Source organism: Neofelis nebulosa, chromosome 11 (genome assembly GCF_028018385.1).
Source record: "Neofelis nebulosa isolate mNeoNeb1 chromosome 11, mNeoNeb1.pri, whole genome shotgun sequence".
In the NCBI taxonomy this organism is placed as follows: domain Eukaryota; kingdom Metazoa; phylum Chordata; class Mammalia; order Carnivora; family Felidae; genus Neofelis; species Neofelis nebulosa.
Genome location: NC_080792.1, coordinates 79,895,303 through 79,915,665, shown reverse-complemented (window position 1 = coordinate 79,915,665; position 20,363 = coordinate 79,895,303). Strand labels below are relative to the sequence as shown.

General features: G+C 46.5%; 1 protein-coding gene across 2 annotated transcripts in view; it reads left to right on the top strand.

Moving 5' to 3' along the window:
• Nucleotides 1-20,363, top strand: part of CCDC60 (coiled-coil domain containing 60) — a 164,052-nt gene that overhangs the window by 98,838 nt on the left and 44,851 nt on the right. For both annotated transcript variants that reach the window (XM_058691140.1, XM_058691141.1), the window contains 2 exons: nt 10,473-10,643; nt 20,008-20,115. In XM_058691140.1, coding sequence (XP_058547123.1) covers nt 10,473-10,643; nt 20,008-20,115 — 279 coding nt within the window. The remainder of the gene's footprint in view (nt 1-10,472; nt 10,644-20,007; nt 20,116-20,363) is intronic.

Here is a 20,363-nt window from a genome sequence, read left to right as displayed (position 1 = left end):
GGAAGCAGGCTCCAGGCTCTGAGCTGTCAGCACAGAGCCCGATGCGGGGCTCAAACTCACATGACCTGAGCCTGAAGTTGGTTGCCTAACCAACTGAGCCACCCAGGCGCCCCGGAAACGGGCTTCTAACACAGCCAGTTCAAAGATCTCTTTTTGGAGAATGTTTTGTTTTATTTTGTTGGCTTGTTTTTAATAGGGGAAAGGGGACAGTTAGAGTAACAATGCATCTTGAACTTCAATGTGTAAATGAATCACCTGCGGGTCCTATTAAAATGCAGATTCTCATTCAGGAGGTTTGAGTGGGGACCCAAGATTCTGCCTTTCTTTCTTTCTATTTTTCTTTCTTTTTTAAGTTTATTTATTTATTTGAGAAAGAGAAAGAGAGAGAGCGCGCGGGCGGAGGAGCAGAGAGAGAGAGGGAGAGAGAGAGAATCCCAAGCAGGCTCCACGAGGTCAGTGCGTGGAACCTGATGTGGGACTTGAACTCACAAAACTGTGAGATCATGACCTGAGCTGAAATCAAGAGTCAGACGCTCAATCAACTGAGCCACCCCGGTGCCCCAGGTGATGCTGATGCTGCTGGTCCAAGGACCACCGCACTTGGAGTAGCAAGGAGCTACAAAGCATCACTCAAAAGGACGAACAGCTAAAGGTTAACAGACTTGTTACAAATCTGATGGGCCAGCTGTGTGGGTAAATCTAACACCCAGAAAGGGCTCTTCAACTCATCAGAAGATATCAGAAATTTGCTCAAATGTTTTATCAAGTATGCTAGATACTTCTCAGAAGGGGCTGTTAATTACTTTATGATCTAAGGTCTGTTCCGGACCATCTTTTCTCAGGTCTGAGGCAATTTCCTTCTTAATACCATATTTTATCATATCGAAGAGGAGCATTTTTTTTTTTCACATTTTAACATCTCTGAGCTGGAGGTGTAATGTACAATTATATCTTAATTTAATTGGCCTGGGTTTGTCTTTGTGGTTCAAAAATAATAGTGCGTCTTATAATAGATAATGTATCGGTCAGCTATTTTCACCATAATGCTATGTAACGAGCTTCCCCAAACTCAGCAATTTTCAGTAAGTATTTCTTCCTTGTTCATGTGTCTGTAGGTTAACTGGGGTTTGGCCAATCTCGGCTGAGATCAGCTGAGTTCAGTTCTGTTCCCCATGCCTTTCTCATTCTTCTGGGTTCAGCAAAATCGTGGGTTTTGTTATTGTCATGGGCCCAACTGAACAAGCTTATTTCAAGCTTCTGTTCAAGTCATATCTGCTAACTTCCATAGGCCAAGGAAGTTACATGAAAGCCAAAAGCCAGGGGGCTGGGAAGTACACTCCACCCTTGAATACAGGGAACGGGGGAATGTGAGCACTGACTTTATCTACTACAGGTGGTATCTTGGATTGGGTAACACATGGTCTAAAGGGGGAAAAGGTAAGCCACCAGTTTCTAGTCTGCAGGCCTAGAGGTGAACCCTACACAACATACAGCCTGGAGATATGCAAAGTCAAAGCTTTTTTTTTTTTTTTTTTTAAGTTTATTTTATTTTTGAGAGATAGAGACAGCATGAGTGGGGGAGGGGCAGAGAGAGAGAGAGAGAGAGAGAGAGAGAGAGAGAGAGAGAGAAAGAGAGAGACACAGAATCCTAAGCAGGCTCCATGCTGCCAGGCCAGCACAGAACCCAACACGGGACTCAAACCCATGAAACCACGAGATCATGACCTGAGCCGAAACCGAGAGTCAGACACTTAACCAACTAAGCCACTGAATCAAAGCTTTAGAAGCTTCCAGTTGAATGTGATTCACCTTGCAGCATGCAGGTGGAGAGGGAGAAATTCTGGAACCAGCCCTCCTGGCTTCCGATACCCGCTCTGCCACCTTCCGGCTGTTATGGACCCTCATCATTTACTTACCCCTTTCCTTGTTTTCTCACCTGTAAATTACACTAACCTCTCAGGACGGTGAGCGAGTTGGCAATAATAATTATAGCTCTCACTCACGGAGTCCTGTGTGGTAGGCACCATAGTAAGCTCTTTAGGTCCACTATCTCATTTAATCCTGCCAAGAGCCCTCCGAGGCAAGAGCTAATATTTTCCCCATTTGAAAATGAAGAGGCTAAAGTTCAGAGAGGTTTAAAACCTGCCTGAGAGAGAGGCAAAGATCCCATGCAGAGGCTGTTCCGTGCAAGCCTCACCACGTATTTACTGCTCCTCAAGTCTGAAGGGGCCTGGGAGAAACCTGGGCTTCCTGACTTCTGTCCCTTTGGTCTGAGCTAAGTCCTGCTGAGAACACTGTTCCCGAAGTGAGCAATCTCCATTCATGGGATCACACACAGACTCCCGTACAGAGAACATATGTCCCTTAAAAATAAAAACCCATCCCCATGCACTGGATAAGAATATGTCACACTGGGTAGAGGAAACTTTCCATTTTATAATCGGCTGCTTCCTCCGCTTGCCTGATGCAGTTAATTATTTTACTCCCCATCGTTCCTCTTGCGATGTTAGCCAGGGGAGTTTTACAGCATGGAAAGCAGTGAACAGGAGGCCCCGGGTGAGTGGATTTAAAGGCGAATACTGCTCTTCCCTGCAAATAGCTCCCTTCACACAAATAGCCTGGTAATCAGCAATAATGATGGAGAAAATGTAGGGAACATACAAGGGAATTAAATGGGAATTTGCTGAAATATTAAGCATTTTTAAATGGGCCTCCACGGTACCATGGGAGTGCTTCGCAGCTCAATGAATGAACATCTTGTAGCCTGAAATTCCTAGAATAGACTGGTGTGTCTGACATGAGGGCCCAGACCCGCCCCACCCCCTACTCCCCACCAGCTCTGCTCATCTCTCACCCAGGTCTTTCCAGAAGATCTAGCAGCTGGGAGTGGCTGCCTTGGATGAAAAGGGGTGGTAATTCCAACAGAAAACTTGATTCCTCAAATTGGCTAAGCTGGGTTTCCCTTTCCCCTTCTGTGAGTTATTCAGGCATTCATCACTATCGGCACTTAGGGTCTTGTTACAGAGATGGCTTTACACAGCGTGTCCTCCCTGTACAGATCCTTGAGAAAAATCGCTTCCTAGTTTCAGCACCAGGAATAAGTAGGCATCTCCTGAACAGCTTTTTAAAAATCGTACGGTCATTGGGAATCACATGAGGGATTGTATTTCCCTTTTTGCGTTAGCCACTAGGATGCTCAGGGCCAAATCGTGCACTAGATCATGTGGTGCAGGTTTGGTTTTTAAAAAAAATTTTTTAATGTTTATTTTTGACAGAAAGACAGACAGAGTGAGGGTGGGGGAGAGGGAGACACAGAGCCCAAAGCAGGCTCCAAGCTCTGAGCTGTCAGCACAGAGCCCGATGCAGGGCTTGAACTCGTGAACGGTGAGATCATGACCTGAGCCGAAGTCAGATGCTTAACCGACTGAACCATCCAGGCACCCCAGTGTGGTACAGGTTTTGACACCTGTCTTATCTGATTTTTTGCCTTCTTGCTTTTCCTGCCTTTATCCCTTTTTGTTTGTTTTGTTTTGAATTTTCTGCCTCTAATACTTTTTTGGAATAAGGGCGTAAAGGAGTCAAACAAATCTCTCACCAACCTCTTAATTACAATAAAAAAATGCATAACTAAGACTCAGAGGTTAAGACTGTGAATCCTCCGAGGATGCGTTCACCTTTGCAATGCCAGCGCCCCGAACAGAACTTAACATGTTACAATCGGTGCCTGATGCAGAGTCTGATGCTTAACAGGTGTCCAGCCTAAGGCATGCCACATAATGTTCAAGCCCTTTTTCTTTACTGTGGCATGGACCATCAGTCTGCCACTTTTTATAAATTAAGAAGGACGCTGTTAACCCTCATGGACAAAGACAACGCAGTGAGGCTGGCTGTCCCATGCGTGCCGGCCTAGATATCTGATCACACTATGTAACAGTTTGCTGGCACTGCCATAACAAAGCACCACCAGCCAGGTGGCTCAGCCACAGAGATGTGTTGTCTCACACTTCTGGAGCCTAGAAGTCCAAGATCAGTGTGTCAGCGGGGTTGGTTCCTTCTGAGGCCTGTGAGGGGGACTCTGTTCTATGCCTCCACCCAGCTACTCATGGTTTGCAAGCCGTGTTTGGTGCTCCTTCCTGTGGGAACATCACCCCGATCTCTGCCTTCATCTTCATATGGCTTCATATTCTCCCCATGTGCTTGCCTGTGTCCAAATTTCCCCCCCTTTTAAAAAAATGTTTATTTATTTGAGAGAGAGAGAGAGAGAGAGCGTGCACATGCATGAGTAGGGGAGGGGCAGAGAGAGAGAGGGAGAGAGAGAGAATCCCTAGCAGGCTCCACGATGTCAGCACAGAGCCCAACGCAGGGCTCGGTCCCATGAACCGTGAGATCATGACCTGAGCCGAAATCAAGAGTCAGATGCTTAACCGACTGAGCCCCCCAGGTGGCCCCAGATTTCCCCTTTTTGTAAGGACAGCAGTCATCTTGGATGAGGAGCCCGCCCTACTCCAGCATGACCTCATCTTAACTAATTGCATCAGCAGTGACCTTATAAGGTCACTTTCTGAGATACTGGGAGTTAAGGCTTCAGCCTGTGAATTGTGGGGAGACACAATTCAATCCATAATACATACCTTTCAGGATCTAGTTGGTTACAGGTTCTTCAGGGGAAGACAGAGGCTTTTGTCCCATCACACTGAAATCAGAGCCCAAAGCCCACCAAAGTGGCCAGGTCTGTCCCGTGTCAGTGGGACCCCCTCCACTGTTGTGCACAGTAAACACACATGATGAGTCTTCTCCATGCCTGTCCCCACTCCCTGCCCCTAAAGACCATGGTGTGTCCTGGGACAGACAGCTTTCAGTGACAACCTTTCATTCCTTAAAGGAATCTAGAGGACACCAAGGGAGGTTTCATAGCTCAAGGGGGGCTGTGACACCTGCCAGTCAATGACAATCCTCTCAAGTCAGTCAAGGACCCAGTGGCCCACAGATTCTCTAAAGTCAATGAAAGTGATTTCCAGGGAAGGCAGGTGAGACTTTCTAACAGAAACATTCTGACATTCTATAAAGCAGCACACTGGACCGCTGGACTCCACCCATTCAATCCACTGGGTTGAGACCCAGTGACAACAGCAGTACCTACAACACGGACCTATTGTGAGGATAAATCAATTAATTCATGCATCCAGAAGTGAGGGGGTTGGGAGGGTGTGGCTGAGTTCTACCACAGACGTGAAAGCACATCACTGCCTAGTTCAATACAAAGGCCTCTTATCTGCATGATTTATTAGGTACTTAAGTCTTCCTGAAGTCCAATGGCAGAAAGGGGCCTCTACAGCTCTGTTACTGCACAAGAGGATGTTAGATTGAGTGATTAGCAATGAGCTTCTTAATTAAAATGGTAAAATCTACTGCCTCCTGGAGTAGCACCCAGGAACAAGGTTGTGGGGAGGAAACAGGTGCCCAGAGCAGAAGTTTTCCCTTCCCCCACTCCTTTCCTTCCTTCCCTCCTTCTCCCCCCCTCCCTTTCCTTCCTTCCTTTTTTTAGAGCAAGACCATTCTGCCATAAATCTTAAAGAGAACACCAATATCTAAAGCAAATACAGGGGCACCTGGGTGGCTTAGTTGGTTAAGCATCCGACTTCAGCTCAGGTCGTGATCTCAAGGTCCATGAGTTCGAGCCCCACACTAGGCTCTGTGCTGCCAGCTCAGAGCCTGGAGCCTGCTTTGGAGCTTGTGTCTTCCTCTCTCTCTCTGCCCCTTCCACCCCCCTCTCTCTCAAAAATAAATTTAAAAAAACATTTTAAAAAATTTAAAGCAAATACAATATACCAGTAGCACACATGGATGGTGCAATATCACATTTTATCAATGAAAATTAAACTTTCTTAATCTAACTGGACTTGCCCAGGGCCTTTGCATATGCTATATTCCCTTTACCTGAAACACTCTTCCCCCAGAAACCGGCATGACACCTTCTCAGCAAAACCTTTCGTGGATCAAACCTCCCCACCCCTGGCAGTCACTCTCCTCATGCCCCCACTTTATGTTCCTCCACAGCACTTAGCATACTGCCTACAGTTTACTTCCTTGTGCTTGTCTGTCTCCACTCCCCCTGGAATATGAGCTTCATGAGGGCAGGAATTTTGTGGCTCTTTTGTTTGCTGCTGTTATCTCAGCACCTAGAATAGAGCCTGGCAGGCTCCGGGCAAAGCACTCGATACATTTTTGTCGAATGGTTGATAATGACGCAGCGAGTTGGGTGTGAATGAATGCAATAAGGAATCTGACTCCATTTTTGACGTGTGACAAGTTGATAGCTTTCAAGCGCCCCCCCACTTCTTGCTCTTCTGTCCATGTCTGGGCAAGCTAATAAGAAAGTCCAGGTGCCGGAGGGAAGCTCAAGCCACAGACCAGGGACCGCTCACCCCAGCCCCATTCCCTGACCATGACAGAACCCTAAGCAGTCAACCTTCTATGATTTCAGACCTGTTTGGGAGCCTTTCCTGCTCTGCCCAGAAAGCCTCATCACATGAGTATTAAGTCGCTTCAACACAGTTTTGGTGCATCTGTGGGGTCAGTTTCAACCTCCGAACCAAATTTTGCGCGAGGGGTCTCTGAGAAGTAACACAACAGCGGTTGCTGTCACATGAGCCTCAGTCCCCAGGTCAGCTCTGCATTTGTTGTTTGTGCTACAGCAAGAAAACCGTCATTTGTGAAATTAAGGGGTTGCCAATGGTAACAGTTTTCTCTTCACTGGGTAATCTTGCAACCTGAGGACACTCTTTGATGAGTGGATTCCGAGAGAGGCTCGAAAGCAAAACAGAAGCACTCTGTTGTTTCAAACACGAATTCCACATCCTATCAACCAGCTCGCATTCCTACACTTAAAAATAAAAGCCAGGTGGGGCAGACATCTGGGTGGCTCAGTCGGTTAAGCATTCGGCTCAAGTCGGGACCTCACCGTTCGTGAGTTCGAAGCCCCGCATCGGGCTCTCTGTTGTCAGCACGGAGCCTGCTTTGGATCCCCTGTCCCCCTCTCTCTGCCCCTCCCCTGCTTCCTCACTCTCTCAAAAGTAAACAAACATTAAAAAGTATTTTTTTAAGTAAGTAAATAAATAAAAGCCTGGCAAAAGCACCTAGAACTGACAATTCAGGGCCAAATTTATCTGTAATGTGGTTTCACTTTGGGAAATTTTGTCTAAAAGGAAACTGAGAGATCATTTTGCTGTGGCAAGAATATGAACTGGGCAGATAATGCCTGATGCCTGCCTGCAATCGGCTGGCTGGGTTGGACATGTGACATGTAGTGTAGACACTCAGAAGAGTTGACAGGAGCTAAGAAGCAGGGTCTAAGTTCAGAAGAAGATCACTGATGACCTGACACTGACATATTTATAAGAAACTCAAATACCATTATTTCGTCTCAGCTGCCATTGAAGCTAAGACACATCACTTAAAACAGAGTGAAATAAAAACACTGTCAATTAAATTAAGACAATGCTTGCTTATCCTTTAGAATTTTTATTTCCTAAAAATAGGGTGTCCTAATTTTTAAAAGCTCTTCTTAACTGTCCTAGACAATTTTTTATAGATCGCTCTCCGTTTGCATAAAAGGGGAAACTATAAGAGAAAATACATTGTTTAAGGTTTTCATCAAACGTCTTCACATTTAGAGCCCAGCTCTTCTGAATCACACGGTTCCACTCCAAGTCAACCATTCTGGATGCAGCATTTCTTAAAAGGATGCTTTGCTATTGTCTCCAAGAGTCTCTTCCTAGCTGCTGACCCCCAGTCTGCAAATTTTGATATCGGCACTGTCTTGATTATAAGGAAATGTCGAAAGAAAGAAAGAAAGGAAGGAAGGAAGGAAGGAAGGAAGGAAGGAAGGAAGGAAGGAAGGAAGGAAAGAAAGAAAGAAAGAAAGAAAGAAAGAAAGAAAGAAAGAAAGAAAGAAAGAAAGAAAGAGAGGAGAAAAAGAATGTTTCAGACCCCAGCTCATGATCCAGTGGTTTTGTGATCTAAAACATTCAGGGGGCTGTTGTACGATCAGGCTGTTAGGAGGAACAACCAAGTTTGAGTGTGTAGGTGATAACAAACACAATACAACTGCCATCTGGCTGGCAGTGACTGGAAGTCACACCCACAAACACGCTGAGATGTGAAAAGTTGTGCACTGCACAACTGGTCAATGCAAGAGAAATGGCAGGAGACGCTTGTATAAATGGAATTGATCTGGTGTATAACAGGATGTTTTGTGGGTTTTGTATTGTTATTAGCTTAGAAAACTGTTCATGAAAACTCAAACATTTGCAGATTCCTGAAGCATTTCTAGAAGTTCTATTTCTAGCAACTCCCAGATCGGGGCTCACTTCCGTCCAGACCCCAAGGCCCTGCACCACCTGTTCCCTGCCAGTGTTGCCAGCTTTAGCTCTGGCCACTCTCCCACATTCCTTCTGTGCTCCAGCTTTTTAAAGATTCTTGTACTTTCCTCAACGGGCCATCTTCAGACTCACCTGTCCTAGTCCGTTCCAGCTGCTCTAAGAAACTACCATAGGCTACGTGGCTTGTAAACAACAGAAATTTATTTCCCACAGTTCTGGAGGCTGGAAGTCTGAGATCAAGTGCACACATGGTCAGGTTCTGGCGAGGATCCTCTTCCGGGTTGTAGGCTGCCGGCTTCTTGTATCCTCACAGGGTGGGCAGTAGAGAGAGGAAGCAAGCTTTCCCGTGACTCTAACAACGATACTAAGAATCCCTTTCATGAGGGCTCCTCCCTTATGACCTCATTTAATCCTAATTACCTCCCCCAAACCCTACCTTCTGATACTATCATGCTGGGGGTGGGGGGTAGGATTTCAACACATAAATTTGAAGGGGACACAAATATTTAGTCCCCAACACACCTCTTTACATTTACAACTGCTATTCCATCCACTCGTATGCCATTTCCCATGTTTCCTACTGGTAAATTCCTACTTATCCCAAATGTCGCTTCCTCCAGGAAGCCTTCTTAGATTTCTCTAGGTTCCTGTAGCTCTTTGCACTGGAGTGTTCAGAGTGTATGTTTCTGGGTGTGCTTCCTCTATGATACTATGAAATCTCTGGGGGCAGATGCCTTGTCTTATTGCTTTCTGTAACTTCAGTCTCCTCACAGGTGTCTAGACTAGCAGGTTTTCAGGCAATGCCCACCAGAGAAATAAATGAATGAAAAGTTATCACTGTGAGACGCAATTTGAAAAATACTGGAAAAGCCCCACCTCCTGCCTCCTAGCATTTTCCCAATGGACAATACAAGAGTCCACTGCTGAAAAGAAAATGCCCTCAGTAATACCTTAACTCTTCCTAGAAAAGGAACAAGGATTAATTGGTCATATCAGAATCTAACCATGATAGCTTGCTGAGAATATTCCCATCCAAAACTGAGAGCAAGGGAAAGACAGGAGAGGGAAAGAGGTACTCAGAAAAAAGGAAAGGAGATGTCACTTCATCCAGAAGATGTCTCCAACTGCCCCCTGGTCTGAATTCGGTGCCCTCTTCCTACAAAGCTCAGAGTCCTTCCCACCGCCATCTTTCTGCGTCATCACTGACTTTCCATGTACTCTTAGAGACCCAGGGTCCAGTTCATCACTGTGACCCCAATGGTCAGCACAATCCCTAGTACACATTGGTTGTTCAACAGGGATCTTAAGAATAAAACTGAATCTCAGAACCAATCTTCATGCCTGGGGAAACATGGAGGTGGTTCAACATGGTGCCTGACAACTTCCCAGAGAGTCAGACAGGGGGACAGACCGAGAGATGTGTCCACTCCTTCTCCAGCACAGTGCTGCCGAGTTCCAACCCCAAGGTGACAAATGGCAAAGTCGGGGAGTTGTGTGGACCATCAGGCGCAGAACGTCTTGGCCAGTATCAAGACGTCTGATTAGAAACCAGTGGCTGAGTCAGCAAGAAAAGAATCGTGAAGTCTCAACTTATGTCATCTAACACAACAAGCTCCCGTAGACCTTATTCACTCCACTTCTGCAGCCATAGGAAAATGTGAAGCAAGGGTGAGCACTTAGGCAAATCTGAGAGAAGGCAGCCTTGGCCAAGGGGCCTGGGCCTTACAGTACTGATCTGCTACTGATTATCATGGATAAGCCCCTTTCCATGCATGAAGGTATCTGATCCTGTAGGGTGCAGATTATTATGCCCATTTCATAGCACCTAACAGAGTACCTGGCACATAGTAGGTGCTCGATAAATATTTGTTGAATTGTGGAGTGAGGAAGGAACTGAGACCAGAGAGGTTAAATATTCAAGGTCAGGTCCATCTGACCCCGGAGTGCCAAATGCAAGAAGGTTCCTGCCCTGCAGGTAGGAGAGTGCCCTTCAGAGATGCTTAGTCCCAGGACAACACAGCATCATCTTAACGGTCGGTTCAACTCTGTTGATGTCTCTCCCTCCCTCTTCCTCCCACCCCCCACCTCCAGCATGTTGATTCGGTCGGTGAAGACAGGCCGCGGCTACTTTAGCATGTTGCAGGAGGAGAGTGCCTTGAAAAAGAAGCAACAGTACCTTCAGAAACTGAAAGAGGAAGAAAGACATAAATTCCAGCCAGCTGAAAAGATCTCAGAAGTCCACTATGGTGATATTCTTTTGACGTAAGTAGACAGCGGTAGCTACAGTGTCCACAGTCCGGGGAAGGGCCACGCAGAGTGAACACCACCTGGTTGGGCTGAGGGATGGCAGCCGTCTCAGACTGGAAGCCCCATCTTGGGGTGTGGCGTCTGACCGTTTCTTTTAGTCCGCTCCAACCTACCTGTCAGCCTCACCTTCTGGGACCCAATGGAGCATCTTCTACTACAGATATCTGTCCTCGCGTCCGATGCCAAGAGCTATACAAGAACTCTTGCTGGTCCCCAAATATGCTTCTTTCCCTCTCTTTACCAGGCTTGCCCTTACCTCTAGGCCCTTCCCCATGCTGTTCCTTGGGCCTTAAATACCCTTCCCCACATCTTCTTCCAACTGAAATTCTACTTATCATTAAAGCCCAGCTTAAATGCTACCCTTTCCTGATAGTTCCTGGATTTCAGCCCAACCCCCTCCAGACCTCATTTGGACTCAGGGTTCCTGTAAGGTGTGTGTGTGCTGGTTCACCTTAACCCACGTCAATATCTCTATTCTAGGCCTTCAGCTGCATCCCCAAATCCTAGCTCAGTGTCTACCCAAAACAGGTGCACAAGAAATGTTTGTTGGTTTGTTGAATACAGTAGCCCCCTCCTTCCATAAAAAAAGGTCTTTCTCTGGTTGGGAGAGGACCATCAACAGACTGTCCCATTATGAAATGTCCATTCACATTGATAATAGCAACAGTGATGATGACAGTGACAACCACAACAATAATTATGAGTGTCTACTATGTGCTTTATACATATCTTCTCATCTAAATTTCAAAACATTCCTTACATAGGTGCTATTATTACCCCCTTTTTACAGACTAGGACAAAAGTTTAGAAGTGCTCACCTAGTTCCCCTGTGACTAAGGTCATAAGTTAGAAAGCATCCTTGAGTCCCAATTTTTGAGTGACACCAAAATTCCTAGGCTGCGCCATTCTGCATGGACACACTCCTGGGATACATAGCTTGTGCAGACTGAATGAGGCACAAATCAGGATGGAAAGGAGGTGCTGAGGCAGGCAGAAAGGAAATATGTGGTAGAAACGGACTGCCCCCAGAGCCATTGTCCTATTAGAGCAGTAGTGGTCTCAACCTTGGCTACACATTAGAATTGCCTGGGCAGTTTTTAAAATACCAATGCCCAGGGAAAGACAGCAGAGTAGGAGGACCCTAAGCTCACCACATCTCAAGGATGCAGTGAGAGAGCACAAAATAGCAATGCCCAGGGTGCTTCCCATACCAATTATGTCAGAATCTCTGGGGGTTTTACCTGGACAAAGTATTTTTTAAAGTTACCCAAAATGGGGGTGCTGGGTGGCTCAGCTGGTTGAATGCCTGGCTTTAGCTCAGGTCATGATCTCACAGCTTGTGAGTTCGAGCCCCATGTTGGGCTCTGTGCTGACGGCTCAGAGCCTGGAACCTGCTTCGGATTCTGTGTCTCCCTCTCTCTCGGCCCCTCCCCTGCTCGTGCTCTGTCTGTCTCTTTCTCTCTCAAAAATAAATGAACATTTAAAGTTCCCCAAGATGATTCCAACGTGGAGCCGAGGTTGAGAGCCACTGTGCTTGGGCTTTAGGGACCCAAATTGCCAGGTTGCAGGCTAAAGAGCAAATGGAATCCACAGCAGATACCCCCTCTCCTCTGCAACATGTCCCAAATTATGTTCTTTGCAGTGTTAACTCAGAGAAGTACCAATATGTGCTTCTCAAAAACAAGGGTCCTATCAGTGAAATCCTACAATGTGTGACTTTTCTGCATCTGGCTTGTTTCACTTCCCAGAATGCTAATGGTCGGGGATCTCCTTAAAGCTCAAGGTTCCAGGTGATAGATACAAACCCCGAGTGCAGGACTATGAGAGGCTGGTACATTTGTAGATACTCTTTCCTGAAAGTGCAGCCCTTGGGAATCCCAGCTTATTGTAAGAAGGGCCTTTTCTTTGATGCCTCATTTGTGCAGACCCTGGGCTATGGTTTCTCTCCTCCTTGCCCTGTGTGCTTTTTTTTAAATTAAATTAAATTTTTTATTTTATTTATTTTACTTTACTTTACTTTATTTTAGAGAGGGAAAAAGAGAGTGAGCAGGGGAGAGAGAATCTTAGGCAGGTTCCACACTGGGCACGGAGCCCCACAGAGCGCTCCACCCCAAGACCCTGGGATCATAAACCTGAACTGTAATCAAGAGTCCTATGCTCAACCGACTGAGCCACCCAGGCATCCCCTTGCGTACTATTTTAGAAGGAAAAGTTAACCTTTTCTAAATTGGTAAATGTCGTTAACACCAAGTTAGCACCCATGCTTGCTTATATCTCTGGCTTTCATTTTGGCTCAAAGATTCCCACTTGGTGTCAGCTCTTTGCTTTTTTTTCGCTATTTTGTCCAATGTTCTTGATTATTTTTACCCTAAGGGTCGATCCAAATAAGCTAGCCTGCCATTTGTGCATTCATTTAGTAACTCACTTATCCATTCTAAGATGAGATAAAATATTTATGATTTATCATCCCCATGCCATGCCTTTTAAGGAGTGGGCATCCCAAAGAGAAGTCTTTTTAAGGGGAGCAGGGAGTATTTAAGGGAGTATGTAGATACAGAGAAAGAGCAGAAGTGCTTCACCTAAGAGGCAGAATGGACCTTTCAGGGGACAGAAAAGAGAAAAGGCAGCCACCACTAGGAGAGAACAGAGATGTCTATAAATTTTTTTTATGTTTATTTTTTGGAAAGAGACACAGAGCATGAACAGGGAGGGGCAGAGAGAGAGGAGACACAGATGCGAAGCAGGTTCCAGGCTCTGAGCTGTCAGCACAGAGCCCAAAGCAGGGCTCGAATCCATGTGAGATCACTACCTGAGCTGAAGTTGGACACTTAACCAACTGAGCCACCCAGGACCCTCGAGAACAGAGACATCTAATGGAGATTTTCATGAGGTTCTGCCTCATAGTGTGAGACGTAAATCCATTTCTCTGTTTCCCTCCAAGATCTTCAGTGAGGAATCAATGGCCCTTTAGTGCAAGATATTCTTGGACCTTCATCTTGGCCAATTAGAAAGTAAGTTTGGTGGTGAGAAGGCTACTTTGATCCAGGCCCCTTCTCACTGCACAACCAATCATTATATATTGAAGACCTACTACGTGCAGGGCCTCTGGGGGCATTGAGATATGAAAAGGATTAAGGGACAGTCCCTACCACATTCGGTAGGAACACAACAAAGCACCATGAGGATGCACACCGAAGTGCCCGTGAGGGAAAAACACTCCTGCCATGTTTCCCCTTTACTGTGATGCCATGACCACACTCACAACACTTCTGACACCAGATGTGTGGGGTTTCTTCCCACACCAAGCAATTCTCCGTGACACCAGCTGGGTATCCTACCATCCAACCCAATTCTGACGCTATCTACCAGGAGGTAGCATCAGATCCCCCAGGTTAAGGGCTCGGTCCCACAAGACTGTCCCCACATCGCAAGCCCCATGCTGTCACCTGTACTTCTGACTGGCTATAAATCAGGGTTCCCATGACCCCCCTCCTCGGGTGTGATCCCTTCATAGAGTGGCTCACAGAACTCAGAGAAACACTGACTTACATTTACCAATTACTTATATAATAAAGGATGCAGGTGAACGGCCAGACGGAGAGGTAAATAAATAAAGAGGGTGAGGCCTGAAAGTGTCCCAAATCAAGAGCTTCTGTCCCCCTGGAGTTGAGGAGTGCCACCTTCCTGTAATGCGGATGTACTCACCAAGCCAGAACTTTTGGGATTTTTATGGCGGCTTCACTACATAGTCATGATCTATCATTAACTCAATCGCCAGCCCCTCTCCCCTTTCCTGCAGGATGGGGAGTGGGGCTGAAAGTTCCAGGCTTCCAAAGGCGATGGCCTGGTCTTTCTGGCGACCAGCCCTCATCCTGAAACTATCCAGGAGCCCACCAAGAGTTGCCTCATTAGAACAAAAGACATTCCAACCACGCAGGAAATTCCAAAGTATTTAGAAGTTCTGTGTCAAGAACCAGAGTCTAAGACCAAATATTAGAACAAAAGATCTTCCTAGTGCTACTGCCACTTAGGAAATGACAAGGATTTTAGGAGCTCTGTCCCAGAAGCCAGGGGCAGAGACCAGTAGATACGGCTTCTATTGTCTCACAATGTCCATCCCCTCCTGGTTAGGGGGTGAAAAGAGAGACTGTATAGAATCCCCAGAAGTATGATTCATGAGCAGGATTTTTAATGCTGAATAGAAAGAGACATGGTTAGACACAGCAGTATCAGCTCACCAGGACTGCCAGTGGCCAGCATTTCTGATTAGGAAGGCCAAGGCTGAAAAAGGAAGGTGTTGATGGTGTCATCTTTTGACAAAGTCAGCAACATTATCTTCAGAGTGAAAAAAAAAAAAAAAAAAGCAAGCAAGTCATGGCTTGAGCCACCCGCATCCAGCCACCCACCGGGCTACCAATGAAGGATCCTCACGTGACAGGGGCACATGATAGACAGAAGGTTACTCAACGAGTAAGGGGGTTCTTACTCTTTCCACGAGGGTTCCAAGAGCTTAGTGCAAAGTCTACCTTCCCTGAGCCTGATGGTGCTTAGAGTCTGGTACTCCCAGTGATACTAGCCAGCTGGCAGGCTTTCCCTGACAGAGAAGGAATGAACTCATGGCTTTTTTTTTTTTTTTTGAACAAGCTGCACTCAGATGAATGGGCACAGGAACAGGCACTGGGGAAGGGGGAGAGGAGTCTTTTAAGGATTCTCCTGCAGCTATTTAAATAGTTCTGTTGCCACGTCTCCCTTGTTTGGATGGGGTTTTAATCCATGGTCATAGAACACAATTCTCTCTTCTCCCATCCATGTTTCAGTGTGCGAGACATGGTTTATTTAAAGTTTAATAAGTTTAAATATGCATGAGATCATCCTTCTCACAGACATCGGTCTCGCTGTGCCTTATCTGGTGGATTCTATGAGCTGCACAAGTCTGGTTATTAAAATAAAACTGGAGGCCATGACTGCAGTGTAGCCATCAAATGCAGGTGGGGAAGCAGGGGTTATAAAATAGCACTGGGATTCTCCATACCAGTACAGGGTAGTGGTTAAGAGCACAGGGCTCCCCCATACGACTATTTAACTTTGGGTAAGTCACCGTACCTCTCTGAGCCTCCTTCACCCTTACGAATGGTACCAAACTCCCAGGCTGGTTATTCAGGACTGAATGAAACTGCTTAGAACAGAGCCTGGTAAAGGAGACTCCCTCAGTAACTGCTAGCTATTATTATGCAATAAGGTGACTTTGATCTCTGTGGGCCTCAATTACCTAAAATCCTCAGATTTATGGCTAAAAATCTTAATTTCCAGGCAGGCTAGAAAGCATCTCTCATCTAAGAGCCAGGTGCTATAAATATAATTCCAATCACAGGAGTATCAAAAAGACAAGTGTTCGTTTAAAATACTTTTTTAACGAGGTATTTGATCTTGTGCATTATAAAAGCAGGAGAGATTACTCCCCCCTCCCCTCCCTGGATCCAAGACCATAGGATCAGTTCTTTCAGACAAAAGTTTTAAGTCTGACAAAGTCGGCAAAGGGAAAAAGGAAATCAAGCACGTCCCGAAAGATTTCTGCCTGCTAGCAGTCTTTCCCACTGCGCTCAATGACCTCGTTTTTCAGTTGCAAATTCAGCTGAAAAGGTGAAAAAAACAACGGGTAGAATTTGTCTTGTTATTGTGGTTGAGAAGCGACAGAAAACCAGAGATTAAGGACTGTAACAGTTGGGTTAATTTCTATGTAATCTAAACCACTGGGGGACATGACTGAGCCAGTAAAAGTGGGCAAGCCGATGTATTTGTGGTTTCCTCAGCTCTAGGGCTGAATCAAGAGCTCATGGAAGTGGAAATTAGGGGACCTGGATTCCGGTCCTATTTTTTTAGTTAACTCTGTGACCCCAGGATTATCCTCGAATTCTCAGGAGTAAGTAAATTCCTAATGTGTGTCCCCACTCCACCTCCTCTGCCCCCTTCCGCCTCATTCCCCCACCCACCACACACACTAAACCAGAGGGATTTTTTCAAGACATAAATTGCTCTCAGCTCAAAACCCTCGGATGGCTGCCATTCCTCACAGGATAAAGATCAAAGTCTGGGCAGGGGGCTACAAGACTCTGGATGGGCCAATCCTGTCTTTCTCCCTCAGCCCCAGCCACACATACTCCCCTACCTTCCCCCTCATGATATGCCCCCCAGAGGAGGGCTTTCCCCCATCCCATTCACCTACCTAATTCCCATTCAACCTTCTGATTGTTTACTTTTGTTCCAGTTACTGCTGCTGTGAACAACCATTCCCAAACTTAACAACTCAAGACAACAGGGGTGCCTGGATGGCTCAGTGGGTTAAGCCTCTGACTCTTGATTTCAGCTCAGGTCTTGATGTCATGGTCTGTGAGTCTGAGCCTCATGTCGGGCTTGTGCTGACGCTCAGAGCCTGCTCAGGATTCTTTCTCTCCCTCTCTCTCTGCCCTTCCCTGCTTGCACACTCTTTCTCTCTTCCTCTCTCTCTCTCTTTCAAAATAAGTAAAAACATTTAAAAAAATTAAAAAAAGAAAAGAACTCAAGACAACAAACACTTATTTTGCTGACAAATCTGCTGCTTGATCTGGGCAAGTGGGGGAAGAACTATCTCTACCATGACTAACCGCGGCAGCTTGAAGGGTCCATTTCCAACATGGTGCATCCACATGGGCCACAACTTAGAGCTGGCTGTCAGCTGTGCTCAGCCGGGGTTGAGACCCAGCAGCCATGGCTCCTCTCCCTATGAATCTCTTCATAGGCTGTCAGCTTCCGCACAGCGTGGCCACGGCTGGGTGCTAACAGTGAGCATCCTGAGACATGAGAAGGAAAAGCTGCGGTTCCTAGAGCCTGAGCCCAGAAATGGCATCACACCCATTTCTTTTTGACATGTTCTGTTAGCTCAACCACTCACAAAACCAAGATTCCAGGGGAAGGATACGTACGGCCATCTTTGCCTTGGAAGAGAGTCAAAGAACTTGGGGTATGTGGTTCTAAATGGCCACAACTTCCTCCAACGAGTATTCCCTGGCTCCGTTTCAGCCCAACTCCCTATTTTGTGCTGTCAAAGAACCATATACTCTTCCTACTCAGCCTTATCACAACTGCGTGTTTGGTCAAGCCCATTTCTGTCCCTAGACTCTAAGCTTCAGAGGGGAGAGGCTGGTCTGTCTCATTCATTGCTGTGTCCACAAGCCTCCAGCAAAGAGATGTTCAATAAATCCGGGTAGAAATGAATAAACCAGGGAACCCACCAATGATGCAATCAATGGAGGGACTTAGAGACTGAGGCTCAGAAACTGAAAGGCCCTAAGGGAACTTGCACATCCTGGGAAGCAATAAGGCAGACAAGGAACAAGAAGCAGGCAACCCACTGAGAAGCCCACACTGAGGGTAAAGCAGGCAGCAACCTTGATCTTGGGTGCCACCTGACTCTTGCCAGCCAGAACAGGGACCCAGAGTGGCAACAACCTGCAAGTTTTCAGAGCCAAAACGTTTCCATTTTAATGTGAAATTTCCCAATGTTAAAACACAATTGATTCACACACACACACACGCGCGCGCGCACACACACACACAGGCTTGTTAAAATGTGTCTATTGGCTAGATTTGGTCACAGGCAAAAAGAAATAAAAACCTATGACTCAGCCTTGCTAGAAAAAAAAAAAGTATTTTACATAAATGAAATAATTTGCTCTATGATGGTGGAGAAAAAAAATCTAATATGGTATTAAATGTAATTTAATGTTTCCTTTTGAAAGAGCCTTTTTCAGGTAAATGTCCAGTGGTTTCAAAGATGAACTGCCTGTCTGGGCTATTTCTCCCTTCTCTAAGCAAGCCCCCTCCTCCCCTATCCCCAGATGGTGTTTGGCTTGGGAGGAAGCTTCCATATTCTCTGTGGGGGCAGAGCATGAGGCTCTGGTTTCCCATAGCAGCCAGCCTGGTGGCCGCAGAGGTATGCCTGGTTGTGGTTCATCTTTAGAGGCACACTTGTGCCCGCTTCTAAAGTTTGAGATCCCCCACACTTCATGGCTGCTTCAACCAACCAATTAGTCAGCAGTCTGTAGAGCTGGATGAAGCCTCTTGAAGGAAAGGACCAGAAACAGGAAACACTAACTCCAGGCAGTTCCTTGGCTGTGTCTCATGCCTTCATTTCCACTTCTCATCATCCCCATGGCCAGGCTGAAGTCACCTTCCTCTCTCAGGCTGGAATTATGCAATACCCCTAACTGGTCTCCTTGCCTCTGGCCTTGCCCTCCACCCGCCCCCCTCCACAGATCATTCTCAAAATAGCAGCCAGAAGGATCCTTTCTGAACACAAGTCAGACACATCTTCTCTTGGCTCAAAATCCTTTACTCCCCTTCTCATTTAGAGAAAAGGCCCAAGTCCCCTGCAAGACTAGCTGCAAGGCCCCTATTCTCTCCCCGTCTCCCCTCCTACCCCTCCTTGCTGGCCCTGAAACACAATCCCACCGCAGGACATTTGTACCTGCTGTTTCTTCTGTCTAAAATGTGCTGCCCCAAGACATCATTGAATGGCTCACTCCCTTGTGCTCTGCAGATATCAAATGTCAAACCTTCCCTCATCGCCCTATTTAGAATTGTAATTCCCAGCCCTTCTGAACCCTCTTCTCTGTTTTTTATTCCCCACAGCACGTCTCACTATTTAGCCCTGCAGGGGAGGGAGGGTTAGCAAGCTCTAGCCCAGGGGCCACATCCAGCCCTAAGGCAGGTTTTATAGATAAAGTTTTATTGGAACACTGCCATCTGCATATTGTTTACATATGTCAATGGCTGCTTTCATTCTACGAAGTAGCTGTGACACAGACCACTTATGACTCTGACCAAGTCATAAGTATTTGGCCCTATTTAAGAAAACATGTCCCAGGGCGCCTGGGCGGCTCAGTCGGTGAAGCGTCCAACTTCGGCTCAGGTCATGATCTCATGGTTCGTGGGTTCGAGTCCCGTATCAGGCTCTGTGCCGACGGCTCAGAGCCTGGAGCCTGCTTCGGATTTTTTTTAAAAAAAGAAGAAAACATGTCCCACCCCTGATCTATATTAATATACCGTACCATTTCCCTACTTATCTTGTTTATTCTCTTTGCTCCTCCACCAGAATATGCGCTCCCCAAGAGCAGGGGTTTTCCTATGATCTGTTCGTGGGCTGCTTCTAGAAGCCTCATCTCTCGAGCCGGCCCATAGTAGGTGCCCGATCATATCTGCCAAATAACTGCTGGCAAGAGAAGGAGGTGTTTAAAACGGCTGCTCACTGCTCACTCTGTTTCTCTTTCCGCTTCTCCTTCAGTACATACGACCAAGCCAAGGTTAGGAAGATGGGCGCTGGAGTCGTACTTCGCCCATTCACCCCCGTGCACAGCTGCATCATCTCGTCCTCGCTACCCGAGGCTCACGTGTAAGTAGTCCCTCCTCTGGCTCATCTGCCTTGCTAGCTTTTCAGTTCAAGCCAACGGCTCAAAGAGCCAACAACGCATCGGAGGCTGCTGAGCTCGTCCTTTGTCCTCCTGAAAGGGACATAGAGCCTGGAGCCAGCGACGCTATCTGACGCGAAGAAGTAACAGAAAGCAGACGTGTTGCTTTAGAGCTAAGTGGCAAATCTGCTGGGAATGAGCCATTCCATTCCTCATTAGAGCCAGACGCTCT